Here is a 15,129-nt window from a genome sequence, read left to right on the forward strand (position 1 = left end):
TACGTAGCTGCTACTCTGGAGTAAAGCAATATAGCATCCCTATGTCCACGGAAGATAGTGATTGGTCTTTAAGATAAATAATGTATTCTTTTTAAATTAAAGGATTTTTCATGGAGTGCTTTAATTTGTGAGAGCTCTATATCCAACGTATTTTAACACCTGGTTAGTATAAAGCATTGTTTGAGTTATTTATCTCAGCCCTCTCCCTTGGTACTGTGTTTTTAAAATCTGGTGTGTATTTCACACTTGCAGCAAATCTCAGTTTGGACTAGCCACGTTGCAAGTGCCCAGTAGACACATGAGCACTTGAAATGTGCTCTAAGTAAGTTCCTAGTGTCTTACTAATTGGTCAGTACAGGTATGACTTATGTTGAATTTTGCTTAGTTACGCAAAATGTAAATCTTAATAAAAGGGCCTCTTAGTATTAGCACTCATTGGATTTTCTAAGTGGAAATGTAATGGGCAGTGCAGTGATTTAACAGTGTTCACTGCAGATGTTTCTATGAAGACTTGGGAATTATTGCAAGCACATACAATAAATAGGTTATTTCTTTCTTTCTTTTTTTTTATTTTTGAGACAGAGTTTCGCTCTTGTTACCCAGGCTGGAGTGCAATGGCACTATCTCGGCTCACCGCAACCTCCGCCTCCTGGGCTCAGGCAATTCTCCTGCCTCAGCCTCCTGAGTAGCTGGGATTACAGGCACGCACCACCATGCCCAGCAAATTTTTTGTATTTTCAGTAGAGATGGGGTTTCACCATGTTGACCAGGATGGTCTCGATCTCTTGACCTCATGATCCACCTGCCTCGGCCTCCCAAAATGCTGGGATTACAGGCGTGAGCCACCGCACCCAGCCCTAAATAGGTTATTTCTTAAGCTAGCGTTAAAATACTTTTACTTAGTATGGTCCTCAGCAAGACTATGAGTGGAATATTACATGCCTACACAAGCATACATGCATATGGTTTAATAAAAGCAAAAAAGAAAAGTGTTAAGCTGTAAACATGGCTCCTTGCCGTATGTGCATTCCCCCTCTCTGGTTGAAGCCATTGTTGACTATTTGGTTTGCATCTTTCCCAATATTGATTAATTACACGGGCATATAGAATTATGTATCACTTTAAACCTTTATTGTTACATATGTAGTTTGCTATATCTGACTTCCCCATCCCATTTAATATCATGTCAGGACATACAGATGTATTTTGTGAATCAGCAGTGTGACCTTTGACTTGCTTATGAAAAGGACAACGGGAGAGTTAAGGGTAGAACCATTTACTATTTTGAGCACAAACTATTTCTTAAAAGGATGATGAACTGATATGATTTCTTTAAAACCTGTTACATTTAAAAAGTCTGTTGACTTTTAAAACCAATAAATGTGAAAATTTCAAACAGTTCATAACTGAGGAAAGTAAACCTTGGTACCCGGTGTCTTCAGAGTTACCATTTTTCTTAACTGCCATCAGTCTGAGTGGTGCTCATGGTTAACAGTTGAGTGTGGAAAGCTTCCTTACTTTTTAATGTTTTACAAAAATAAGCAGTCATTTAGTTTTCATTTTGTTCTTATTCCCAGTTGCTTTGTTTGACACTTTCTTTCCTTTCATCTCCTCCTTTAAAAAAATATATTCTCAGGCTTTAAACACCAGAGAACCTCATATGTGTTTAGTAAGAGATATTTCAAACTGCTGGGCCCCCAAAGTGGAAACAGCTATAACAAAGGTAAGCACATTAAAAATTTGAAGTTTTAAGAAAAAGAATATTTATTTGGGTGAATTTGGGTGAATTGAATTGTTATGTAGTATTATGATTAAACTGAGTTTATCTATTCTTTAATATCTTTATTCTCTTATAAATTTTGTGGGATTATGGTTTTAGATGTCAAGATTGTACTCCTGCTTTCTTAAGTGAATAGAAGATTAGCAGTTGAAGATCTTGGATGTGGTTCTTCCCTGCCCACCATGCATCATCATCTGGGCAAGGAAGAATGTAGGAATAAATATCAGTATCAGGTTTATCAATTGATGGCTTTTATCAGTCTCAGTACTTAAAAGAGCATCACTTTGCTGAGAGGAATGCTGTATTTCAGGGTGTGATAAAACCATCATGGGGCTAGAATTAATACCACAAGCATAGGAGGAGCATCATGGTGCTCTATTTTGCATATCACTTGGTGTCTCCATGTAGATACCATGTTCCGTGGTTCAGTGAGACAGGGAAAGCCAAGACGTGCTATGATGACATCCATATGGTTTCGCTGCTATCTGAGTTTCAGAGATGACACCTTTCTCTTGGCTGTCTGAGCATTTCTGGCAAAGCTTGAATTCTAGAGGTGGTTATAAAATGTGTAACTTTAAAATTTTACAAAACCATTGTGTCCTTATGTAATCTGTAGATTTTGTTTGTATTCTTTTTTAAGCCAGTCAAATTTAGTAGTGGGGGCTTGTAAGCCAACATTAGTGACACTAAATAGTGATAAGCTTTGATAACCCACTGCCATCAGACCAGTTGGGTTTTACTCTTACCTAGTATTGTAAGATTTTATTTATTTATTTATTTTTTTAAAGACGAGGTTTCACCATGTTGGTCAGGCTGGTCTTGAACTCCCGACCTCAGGTGATCCGCCCGCCTTGGCCTCCAATAGTGCTTGGATTACAGGCGTGAGCCACCACACCCAGCTGTATTGTCAACTTTAAATTCAGTCTTCCAGATTGTCACTTAAAAAATTTAGTCAACATTCAATTAATAATGTATCTTTAATTCATATCATATTAAATTACTTATATTGCATTTTTCCAATAGAAGAGCCCTTTAAAAGCTGTTTTCTCATTGAGGATACATAAGGACTAAGGTATGATTTCCTTTTTCATGCCCTGGCTATACCTGTTGAACAGGTGAGGACACCAGTGATGAATTCTGAAGCAAAAGTTCTGGTGCCTGGGATTCCTGGTCATCATGCAGCTATCAAGCCTGCTCCTCCACAAACCGAGCAAGTAGAGAGCAAGAGGAAATCAGGGGGAAATGAGGTAATGCAACCACTCTGTGTATTTGAGTTTGTGATTTAAAATTACTGGGAGATTCTATCAGGTGTCCTGGATAGAGCCAAAGTTAAAGCTTTAGAAATTTACTGAGATTTCTGCTCTTATGCTCTCTTTTATCTTCACCATCATAGGTTTCAAAATTCTAGATTGTCCCCTTTGGGCTCTGTTTAACGGAGAAGACGGAACCTTTAGTAACTAAAGAGAGTGCGGTTTTGGCCATTAGTTAGTAGTTAGCTGGGCAACATAAAATTGAATAAGTCAAGCCAGGACTTGCTGTGATGACTATCATTGGGTTTCGCATGTTGCTGAGTTCCAGTGATGCCTCTTTTCTCTTGGCTGTCTGAGCAATCCTGGCTAGCTTAGTGCCAGTTGGTATCTAAAAGTGATAGTCATTATAACTCCATAAGTGTTTATGATCTTCATTTTCTTCCCAAACCCCAAATCCATTGTGGTTACTGTACATATCTGTGCAGAGTTTTTTTTTTTTTTTCGTCTGTTCACATTCTTCCCTGTTATATAAGGCATCTGCAATTTTAACTGTTTTATTCTTACAGAAATACTATGGTTCTTTAGCTGATTTTACTTTAATTTTTATTCTTTGTCCACTTTTGAAGATAATTTAGCTGATTTTAAAGGTGTTTATTGGGTGGTGGGGGTGGGGATAACATAGCTTCGTAAAACATGGTCATAACATAGTCATAAAAATTACTCCTCAGCTGACTTTAAATAAAGTACCAACTTTCTTTGGCTTGGCCTAGATTCAACTTTATAATTTCTCCATGTCCTTTTTAATATATTTTGTGTTAGGATAAACCAAGCACACCTGTTTGCTTTGTTAGTCATAGAACAAATTTCTTTTTGAATTAGTTACCAAGGGGCTGACAGAACATGTTAGAGTTGCTTTAATCAGGGATCAGTTCTATACAATTGAGGGTGGTGGTTTTTTTTTTTTGTTATTGTTGTTGTTTTTATTTCATTTTTGAGACAGGGTCTCATTCTGTCACCCAGACTGGGGTGCAGTGGTTTGCTCTCAGCTCACTGCAACCTCTACCTCTTGGGTTCAAGTGATCCGTCCACCTCAGCCTCTTTAGTAGCTGGGACCACAGACGCATGCCACTATGCCCGGCTAATTTTTTTGTAGAGACAGGATTTTGCCATGTTGTCCAGGCTGTTTATCAGACATCGGGGCCCAAGTGATTCGCCTGCCCCAGCCTTGCCTAGTGCTGAGATTACAGGCGAGAGCCACCACACACAGACCATAATTGAGTTTTTGTATAGCATATTGCATCATGTTTATTTACATGTAAATTTGAAGTATTTATCAAGGACACTTAGTTGTAGTATAGCATATTCTAGCTAATACATCATTTGGAGCTGACTAACAAAAATAGGAAGACATTTTACAAATTGTTTTGGGACCATAACAGTCTTTATACCCTTTAATAATAATATCTTGTTTCCTCCTGCAGATCTGAGGGTGATATCAAGAGATAGTTATAGTGGGGCAAGCGTCTCTGAGAATAGGTCTTTTCTTGTGTTTGAGAATCAGACACCAAGTCCTTGCCTTTTCTGAATCTTCATATACAAGGCTTTTTATGCATTAACATTTTTAAACCATGTGCTTCTTGGGCAGTTTTTTTTTTTTCCGCTAGAATCTGGAAGCTTGGATTGCAGATATCTCACCTGTCTCCAACGTTGGCGTTATGGTAATGAGGTTCTCTTGGAATGAGAATGAGTGTATTAGTATTTTCCAGGGTTGAGGTGTAAATCCTGTTTTGTTTTTTTTGTCTCCAAACTGCTTTAAGTCTTGTCTGGCAACACATTAACAAATTCTTTCTGTTACGTAGGTTAGCATTGAAGAACGCCTGGGAGCAATGGATATAGACACACACAAAAAAGGAAAGGATGACCTCCAGACGAATAGCTTTCCAGTTCTTCTTACCCAGGGTTTAGAAAGTAACGATTTTGAAATGCTAAATGTAAGTATTAGAGCAATTTTTAACTAAATTAATATGGTTAATATTTCTTAGAAAATGATTGACATAGCACGTTCACAGTTGTAGAGCCGTCATACTACAGAGCCATTTGGAATTTAATGTGAGTTTAGTAAAACGTGTATCACTTGGTGGCATTATACAGGCAGTCACCAACCTACAAAGGGATTGCATTGAATTATTTTGAACCTGGAATGCATTTTCTCATAGAAATATTGTTCTGAATTATTAGGTTCTTAGGCTTTAGTTCACAAAAGCCTTTATAAATATAGTGTAGCTGAACGATAATACTCAGCCTTCTAGATCACAATTTATATTTTTTTCTGTAGGAAAATGCGTTCCTGAGTTTTTACTCTGGATTCCAGAAACTTACTTCCCCCTGGCCGTGAGAGGGGGAGTGAGGTGGAACCTTGGCAATGGGTAGGAGGCTTGGGGCAAAATTAAGAGGGTTGGGGGTGATGTTGTAAAATATGTGGAGGTAAAAGTACTAGAAACTTTGTATAAAGGGAGGCATTTATGATTTCTGTGTAAGTTGGTGACTGCTTGTATGAAATCATTCAGTTTGATTCTCTTAAATTCTACAGTTTGACAGCATTCTGTCTAGAAAATTTAAGTGAAAAATAGTTGGATTCAAGCACTGCCTGATCAGATTAAAGCAGTTCACATTTGCTAATGCATTTATTCTTAATGACTTATAGCAGTTATGATTTCATTGAGTGTCAATGTGACTTTAATCCATAACCCGTGAATACTGTCTCTGATTTTATTTGATCCTTTTTTTTTTTTTTTTTTATACAATTATCCCAAAACTACTTTTTTTTTTTTTTGAGATGAAGTCTTGTTCTGTCTCCCAGGCTGGAGTGCAGTGGTGCAGTCTTGGCTCACTGTATCCTCCCTAGTTCAAGTGATTCTCCTACCTTAGCCTCCCGAGTAGTTGGGACTACAGGCGCGTGCCTCCATGCCCAGCTAATTTTTTTTTCTTTTGGGTAGAGACCAGGTTTCACTGTGTTAGCTAGGATGGTCTCAATCTCCTGACCCTGCCTGCCTTGGCCTCCCAAAGTGTTGGGATGACAGGCGTGAGCCACCATGCCTGGCCCTAAAATTACTTGTAAAATAGTTTGTGAATGTATGTATTTTGGGGGTGGATTTTAGTTTACCATGGCATAGAAGCTTGGGTGAAGATTTGGTGAAAAAGAAGCTGTAGGAAACAATTGACAGTGTTTTTGAAATGTAATATAACTTAACTGTGCTCATTGCCTACTAGGTACAAACGAATCAGGTACCAATTTTTTCTACTTTTTCTTTCTTTTATTTTTATTTGTTTTTATTTGTGGTGGAGTCTCGTTCTGTTGCCAGGCTGGAGTACAACGGCCTGATCTCGGCTCACTGCAAGCTTTGTCTCCTGGGTTCAAGTTATTCTCCTGCCCCAGCCTCCTGAGTAGCTGGGATTACAGGCACGTGCCACCATGCCCAGCTAATTTTTGTATTTTTAGTGGAGACGGGGTTTCACCATGTTGACCAGGATGGTCTTGATCTCTTGACCTCATGATCTGCCTGCCTCAGCCTCCCAAAGTGCTGGGATTACAGGTGTGAGTCACCATGCCCGGCCTCTTTTCTTATTAAGACACATTTCAAAACATTTAGAATACTACAGTGGACCATCAAGAACTCATTACCTAGTTTTAAAAATTATCAATACTAGCCAGTCAACTGTTGATTTGTTGATAGTCACACTTCTCTCCCCAAGTTATGGTGAAGCAGATCTCAAATGAACACCTATCATTTTATCCACAAATATGCCCCTATTCAACTTGAAACATCCTTTTAAAAAATAACCATAATCCATTGTTGCACCTAAAAAAAGTAATTTTAAAAAGTTTGTCAGCTGTCATTAGTGTTTGTATTTCTCTGATTGTCTCATACTTTTGTTTTTATTTTTGCTTTCTTTAAAACAAGATTCCAACAGAGTCTACACTGTGTTTAGTTGGTATGCTCTTTCTGCCTTTTGCAGTTTAGTTTTTTGGAGAAGTTAGGTTATTTGCCCAGTAGAGAGTTCCATGTTCAGGATTTTGTATACTGCATCATTGTGGTATCATTAAACACATTGCTTTGTCCATCTTGATCTCTATATAGATAAGGTCTAGAAGCTTGAAGATCTGGCTTTAGATCTGGTTAGATCTATAAGCTAGAAGAGATTCTGTTTAAAACCTTTTGTCAAGAACATTTCAAAGGTGTTAATGTGTAATTTTCATTAGGTGTCAGAGGTTGTTGAAAGGAAAAATAAAATGCTGTTTATGAAAACAGTTTTAAATTGTATAGGTTACTTAAGTAGAAATAATAGAGAAGTGGTTGAATGATGAAAAATTGTGTGCTTGAAAAGTTAGTAAAGAGCATATACACACGTGCCCCCCTCACCCCGCTTTTTTTTTTTAAATGAGACAGGGTCTCACTCTATCACCCAGGCTAGAAGGGCAGCGGTGCAATTGTAGCTCACTACATGAACTCCTGGGCTCAAGTGATCCTCCCACCTCAGCCTCCTGAGTAGCTGGGACTGCAGGCATGCATCACCACAGCCAGCTAACCTTTAAAAATTTTTTGGTAGAGACAGGGTCTGCTGTGTTGCTCAGGTTGGTTTCAAAGTCTTGTTCTCAAGTAATCCTTCTGCTTCAACCTCACAAAGTGCTGGCATAAAACAACCCTTTAAAAAGTTTTATTCTATGTATGTATGTATGTATGTATGTATGTATGTAAGTAAGTAAGTAAGTATATATGTATTTGAGATGGAGTTTTGCTCTTGTTGCCCAGGCTGGAGCGCAGTGGCACCATCTCAGCTCACTGCAACCTCTGCCTCCCAGGTTCAAGCAATTCTCTTGCCTCAGCCTCCTGAATAGCTGAGATTACGGGTGTGCACCACCACACCTGACTAATTTTTTTTTTTTGAGACAGAGTCTCGCTCTGTTGGCCAGGCTGGAGTGCAATAGCACACTCTCGGCTCACTGCAACCTCCACACCCCGGGTTCAAGCCATTCTCCTGCCTCAGCCTCCTGAGTAGCTGGTATTACAGGCACGCACCACCATGCCCAGCTAATTTTGTATTTTTAGTAGAGATGTTTGCCAGGATGTTTGCCTCCTGAGTAGCTGGTATTACAGGCACGCACCACCATGCCCAGCTAATTTTGTATTTTTAGTGGAGATGTTTGCCAGCGTGTTTGCCAGGATGGTCTCAAACTCCTGATCTCAGGTGATCTGTCTGCCTCAGCCTCCCAGAGTGCTGGGATTACAGGTGTGAGTCCCACTGCTCCCAGCCTAGTGAACCCTTTTTTAAAAAAGAAAAGAGTGGATGTTCCCATAGTATATTACCCAGGAGATTATGCATTTACACATTCCGTACTCTAAAAAGAAAGAGGAAGTAACATTTTCCTTTTAAAAAAGTTTTCCCCCTTCCCCAAAGCTGCCTTATGAGGATACATAGTTAGCAGGATATTAAAAATAGGAACAGAAAAAGAAGGGGAACAATGACAGGGATACGACAGAGGAGCTTCTAAGAGGTTAATACTGTCTGTCATAGAAATCCTGATATTAAAATGAATGGCATTTGGAAGGTGAAATTGTACCTCAGTCAATTAGCCTGAAGCTTATGCCAAAAGAGAAGTGTAGTTATTTGTGTAATTGGTGGCACCCATAGGAGATATTTTTAAATATTTAAAAAAATATTAAATTAAATATTTTTAAATATTTAGAAAAGTATAAGTTAAATATTTTTAAAAAGTTCCATTTACATTAGTACCAAAAAATACCTAGAAGTACCAAAAATAACTATATCCAAAACAGGTAACTCTCTACACTGCAAATTATAACAGAGAAGTTAACAAACACTTAAATAAATAAAGATCTAGGCCCTGTTCATGGGTTAGAATATTCAGTATTTTAAGAGTTGGGAGTTCTCCCCAAATTAATCTACATATTTAATACATTCTCAATTAAAATTCCAGCAGTCTCTGTCAGCCACCTTCATAGAAATTGACAAACTGATCCTAAAATTTATGTGGAAATGCAAATGACATGAAATAACCATTGAAATTGTAAAATAAAGAGCAAGTTGGAGGAATCACCCAGTTGATTTCAAAATAAAGCTATAGTAGTCAAGATAGTTTGTCATTGGTGAAAAAATAAATATAGATTTAGGGGACAAAACAGAGTCCAGAAATAAACCACATATAATTGGAAAAAAATGGATCTCAGTTTTATCTCACCTTCCACAAAAATCAATGTAACACATTGATTTTGTGGACTTGACTGTAAAACCTAAGACTACAAGACTTCTAGGAAAAAAGAGGAGAAAATCTTTGTGAATAAAACAAGAGTGGGGAAAGATTTCTTAGATATATCACAAAATGCATGAAATGTTAAAGAAAAAAATTGGTTATTTGAACCTCATCAAAATTATTAGAATGTTCTTGGAAAAACAGTGTTAGGAATATAAAAAAACCAGCTGCGAGCTGGGAACAAAATATTAGCAACTCATGATAGACTAAGGATTTGTATCTGGACTCAGAAGCAATTGGTAAAGGTTTGAACACACTTCAGGGGATAATTCAAATGGCTGGTAAGCACCTGTAAAGGTATTACGCATTATGAATTATCACAGAAAGGCAAATTAGAACCACAGTGAGATGAAGCTTACATACCCCTTGTAGGTTGATAAAAGGAAAAAGACAATGATACCATCTTTTGGTGAGGATGTAGAGCAGCTGAAATTCTATGTTGCTGGTAGGAATGTAAAAGGTATAACTACTTTGGAAAACAATTAGTTTATTGAAAATTGAGGATAAATCTACCATATGATGCAGCCATTCTGCTGCTAGATATCTGCCAAGAGAATACCACACATATGTTCATACAAAGGCTTGTTCATGAATGTTCTTTGTATTGGCCCTAAACTGGAAAGAACAATGTCCCTTAACATGCAAATGGAGAAACAAATTGTTTATCTAGCAATATGAAGAATGTATTGCTAATAGACCAGTGGTATGCATGAATCTCAAACTAAGGTTGTGAGAAAGAAGCCAGGCAAAAAGTAATATAAATTCCTAATTATATAAAAATTTTAGAAAAGCAGTCCAGTATATAGTTTGGTAGCTGCCTGGGAATGGGAGTGGAAGGAGGGATACATTATAAAGGGACCCAAGGAGACCTGAGGGTGATACGGTGTTTATTTTGATCATAGTGTTTGTTTAATGGGTAAAGAGTTTGTCACACTGATCAAGCAGTGCACTTTAAATATGTGCTGTTTATTATGCTTCATTTGTACTGCAGCAAAATTGTAAAAGAAAAATCTCGTCTTCAACACCACCTTCTTTGTAGTTATAACTATGGCTTATAGGGTTGTTTCTTTACGTACATCCTTAGAGAATTTAATGAGCCTGACTCCTCTGTTTATTATCATTTAACTTAGTTTGGAATAATGTATTTTTATTTGCTTATTTTAAATGAGAAAATTATTGCTCTAGAGCCTTTGTCTTTGGTGGGCATGGAAGTATCCAATAGCTTGTTAAAAATTCTTCTGCCCTACGGTTTGGAATAACTTCTGAATAGCTAGGCCATACTTCTTTGTCTGCAACAGTTCTGGTTTATACCTCTCATCTTGGTGTTATTAATAGTGACTCCTTCCATTCACAGAACAACAAATTATATGATCACTATCTATTTAGAGCACTAGTGGATTTCACAAACCTGCTTCCTATCCTTTAGTCTTGTTTATGTTTCAGTCCTTTAGTTTCTTAAATAAGTTTTTGGTGTATGTAATGAAGAACAAGTTCAGGGTTGTTCAGGGTTGTATTCATTGACCTGATGCGTTGCCACTCTATTTGGCCATTTAAGACAGTGAAGCCTGGTGGTTTGGGTGAACATCTTGTGAAAATCGGAGACTGTAAGTACAAAAGCATGTTGTATAACAAAAGATAATTTGTAGACTAGTTCATGCAGAGTGTTTCCTATGGCCTCTAGATCATTGGAACTTTGTGCTGTTATTATAATGAAGAGATGAATTGAGTAGTATTTAGTATCACCAAGCACCTCTTGGATTATTGTTGAAGTTAATAGCAGCATAGTTTGTTTTGAATCCTGTATTCTGGCTCTTTGAAAATGAAAGTTTAGGTTAAGATTATTAAGTCAGTATTGTCTATCCCTCAGTTCTTCAGTAATGATATATAAAATGTTTTATTTCTTTTGCATAAGAAACAAAATATATATAATTATGTCAGTAATAGTTTTTAAATAGAACTTGATGGATTTAGAAGAGCTTATTGTAAAGGTAGCTTCACAAGCAAATTCAATCCATAGGGAATTCTGAAAAAATATTTTAGGAACTGTTAAAATAGGTTGGAAACCAGGCATGGTGGCTCATGCCTGTAATCCTTATATTTTGGGAGGCTGAGGAGGAACCTTTGCTTGAGCCCAGGAGTTTGAGATCAGCCTGGGCAACACAGTGAAACCCCATCTCTACAACATAAATATTTAAAAAATTAGCCAGGCATAGTGGTGTGCTCAGCTATTCAGAGTAGTCCCAGCTACTCAGGATGCCCAGGCAAGAGGATCACCTGAGCCCAGGAAGTCGAAGCTGCAGTGAGCTGTCATCATGTCACTGCACTCCAGCCGGGGCAGTACAGTGAGGCCCCTGTTTCAAATAAATAAGTTAGTAGGTTGGAAATTGACTTTCCCTATTTTTCCCTTTTGGTGCCACTGCTGTTTCTATTCTGAGCATGATAGTTATAGCAACAACCATCATCAAAAAATACATACACCATTAGAAAGCCTCTCTGGGACTAAACCCTTTTGAAAGGACCCTAATTTTCACCTTCTACTTCTGTAAAGCATGTGGGGCCCGAAGAAGTTGAACGAACTGCCCCAGATGTGCTTCTAAGGGGCAGGACCAGAACTGATCTGCTCTGTGTCCTTTGCTGTAACGCAGTGTGGAGACTGAACCTCTACCATAGATGTACCCTTAATGGGTTTTGATTCAAGCTCTCATCATGTCATCCTTTGATTGGCATAACATTTTACCCAAAAGTTGACACCTAATTTAAAAGGATTTCTTTCTTTTTAAGTAATCTTAACTATGTTTGCTCACTCTGGGTCGGATACGGCTCGGACTTCATAAAATAGAGGTTTGGAACATCTCTAAAGTGGCTTATGTCTGTATTCAAATGTCTAGAGATGTTTTAATAAAATACAAAGAAGTAAAATCACTTCAGTAATGAAGTAAATTTAATGATGCCCAAAGACTGCTTGTCCAGTTTCCACAAGACGTAATATAACATACTCCATTCAGTCCCGCCAACCTTTACTTTTGCTAGATTTAGTTTGTAGTTTATTGCCTCCATCTTAAATGATTTAAAGAATTCATTTTTACAGACTTTTTTTTTTCCTGTAGTGTCTTTGGCTTGTGAGTATGCTCATCTTAATAATTTTTTTATTTTCTCACAGAAAGTACTTCAAACTAGGAATTTAAACCTTATAAAGAAGACTGTATTAAGGATGCCCCTGCATACTATTATTCCATTGTTGCAAGAGGTAACTGACCGTTTCATTTTAGTGTCCTAATCCATGAGTTAAATGGAAAGTTTAGTAGTTAAGAGAAATGGATTTGTGATACGTGAGGACACGTGGCGTTTAGAGTGAATAATGGATGGAGGAAAGTACTTTGGACAGAAAAAAGTGAAATTGATCAATTCCTGGTCAATGAATGGAAATGTCATTGGCATTTTTACCTTTATTCCACTAATGGCTATGGTGTATCTGTTTACCCGGAGGCATTTGGAACTTAAAAGTGAACAACAGAATGCTGTATGTACAGGATGCCATCTACATGGAAATGATTATTGTAAACACCCCAATATAAACCTCCCAAATTCTCATTGTTGTTTTTCCCATTATGTCCTGTGAGGTACCTTAACCTAACATTGAAACCACTTTTTATGTGTTGTTTTTTTAATCGCAGATGGGTTGTTAAACTCTGACTGGCAATATGGAATTGGTAGTGGGAGGACTGCTTGAGCCCAGGAATTCAAGACTGTATTGTGCTGTGATTACACCTCTAAATAGCCACTGCACTCTAGCCTGGGCAACATAGAAAAGCCCATTTTTTTTTTTTTTTTTTTAAAGTATGCATAATTTCACAGAAACTTGGCCTACAAGAGTGGGTATAAATTGTAAAAAATAAGGCCTAAAAATAAAGTGTATTCTTTTGTAATTAGAAATTATACTTGGATCACATTTGTCTAACATGGTGATGAAGTATTTTGCAAGAATAGTTTTAGTATTAGCAGTGTGGGCTAGTGTACCGTTATTGGTGGGGGAAACCTCTGTACTTAACAAACAGTGTCATGTATAGGAAAAGCTGGTCATATGTTTTTATAGTACTACCTACTTTAAAATTTTGCCTAGCCTTGATTTCTTTTCTTTGTATTAAAAAAAAAGATATAATTTACATAGCATAAAATTTAACTCTTCAAGTATAATTTTAGTGCTTTTTAGTATGTTCACAAGTTGTACAATTGTCATCCCAAAAAGAAATCCTGTATCTCTTAGTAGTCACTCTCATTCTCCCTTCTCCCCAGTTCCTGGCAGTCACTAAGCTGTTTTTTGTCTATGGATTTGCCTGTTCTGGACATTCGTTGATACAAGTCCTATTCTAGATTTTATTAGGTAATTACTCTGATTATGGGAATCTATTCATAGACTATATTATGTTGGTTTAAAACAGACTATTTATTAGAATAATAATTTCTCCGTATTGTCATTGTATCGTAGGAATTGGCAGACATTGACTGCCTCTGAAGTGCTGTTGTTAATAGTGTTTTTCTCTCCCTTAGCTTACAAAGAGGCTACAAGGACATCCTAATAGGTAAGATGTTTAGGTGACTTATAAATAATGTTGTCTGACAGCATGAAATTAAATATGAGGTCGTTCTGACTTCCAACTAATAAAACTCTTTAAGTGTCGAGTATTAGCCCCCTCACCTCCCTTATTTTTTAAGTTGAATTATTCTTATTCTTAGTATTTAATAGTTTTCTTTTGGAAAACTCCTAAATAGATATTTTAGCTTTATTAGCAGGTCATTAAAATGATTGGTCTTATTTTATTTAATAACTTAGTGTTGATATTGTAAAGTCGCCGCTTATAATACCTGCTGAACCTCTGATATTTGCCTAAGACTCTGTAAAAATATATTTTAGCTGAAAGACTAAATTCTGTGTCTTTTTTCTTGCTAATTTGATCAAACATTTAAATAAGATGACATCTTAAAGATCCTAAGCTTATAGTATATTATTATTAGTATCTAGATAGTTAAATATGTAGTTTTTCTTTAAAAAAATTTTTTTTCTCATAGGCTCCATTAGCCTTCTGAGCTCACAAAAGAGGAAAACTAAAGAACTCATTATGACTGTTTTTTGCACATTTTTGGTCTGTATTTGCCTTTTAATGTTAATAGAGGACTTTGCTATTCTTGACAGAATAGAGTTTTATGTTTATCATTAACATAAAATGCAAAACCATTCGAACTCAATTTGGATGAAGACTACTGCCCAAGCCTGGATTTTATTCTTGAAGTGTTTTAGAGGAAGGGGTTTTGTCCTGTTCTCTGATGTGGCCCCCAATCCCTGACCAAGATCCACGACACGGATCTCAGATAATCTGAAAGAAAAAACGGACTGTGATATACACAGTGACTTATTACAGTCATCTTCACAGAACAACATTTGTAGATCTTCACTTGTATGTCTGTGTTTTCCTAATAGCACTGTTGTATCTACTTTTGAATTTGTGAACATTAGTTTACCTGGATTTCTTTTTTTTCAGTGCTGTGCTAATGATTCAGTGGCTAAAATGTGTGTTAACAGTTCATGCATCATACCTGTCCACGGTGAGTCTTTTTCAGCTACAGTTAGCTCAGTATGAATAGTTTGGCTTTGATAAGGATTGTAAACTTTGGCTGAATAAAACCATCTTTTCCCCATCTATCCTTCAGCTGTTCTTCCTTTAGAGATTTTGTTCTACCCCAGGTGCAATGACATGAGCCCTTTCATCATG

At 37.0% G+C, this 15,129-nt stretch overlaps 1 protein-coding gene, 1 long non-coding RNA gene and 2 other non-coding genes across 4 annotated transcripts in view; all 4 read left to right on the top strand.

Annotated features, from left to right (window-relative positions):
- The window catches only part of WDR43 (WD repeat domain 43), a 59,840-nt gene that overhangs the window by 31,218 nt on the left and 13,493 nt on the right, over positions 1–15,129 (top strand). Inside the window, exons 9-14 of the mRNA XM_032239185.1 lie at positions 1,637–1,723; positions 2,896–3,027; positions 4,890–5,021; positions 12,522–12,608; positions 13,910–13,941; positions 14,899–14,962. Coding sequence (XP_032095076.1) covers positions 1,637–1,723; positions 2,896–3,027; positions 4,890–5,021; positions 12,522–12,608; positions 13,910–13,941; positions 14,899–14,962 — 534 coding nt within the window. The remainder of the gene's footprint in view (positions 1–1,636; positions 1,724–2,895; positions 3,028–4,889; positions 5,022–12,521; positions 12,609–13,909; positions 13,942–14,898; positions 14,963–15,129) is intronic.
- Positions 6–976, top strand: LOC116524102. The gene is made up of 2 exons (XR_004257177.1): positions 6–544; positions 866–976. It is a non-coding gene; the product is annotated as an uncharacterized LOC116524102 (long non-coding RNA).
- Positions 2,231–2,308, top strand: LOC116524355. Its single transcript, XR_004257298.1, has one exon. It is a non-coding gene; the product is annotated as a small nucleolar RNA SNORD53/SNORD92 (small nucleolar RNA).
- Positions 3,313–3,390, top strand: LOC116524356. Its single transcript, XR_004257299.1, has one exon. It is a non-coding gene; the product is annotated as a small nucleolar RNA SNORD53/SNORD92 (small nucleolar RNA).

Source organism: Sapajus apella, unplaced genomic scaffold (assembly GCF_009761245.1).
Source record: "Sapajus apella isolate SASKATOON/1434 unplaced genomic scaffold, GSC_monkey_1.0 scaffold44, whole genome shotgun sequence".
Classification (NCBI taxonomy): domain Eukaryota; kingdom Metazoa; phylum Chordata; class Mammalia; order Primates; family Cebidae; genus Sapajus; species Sapajus apella.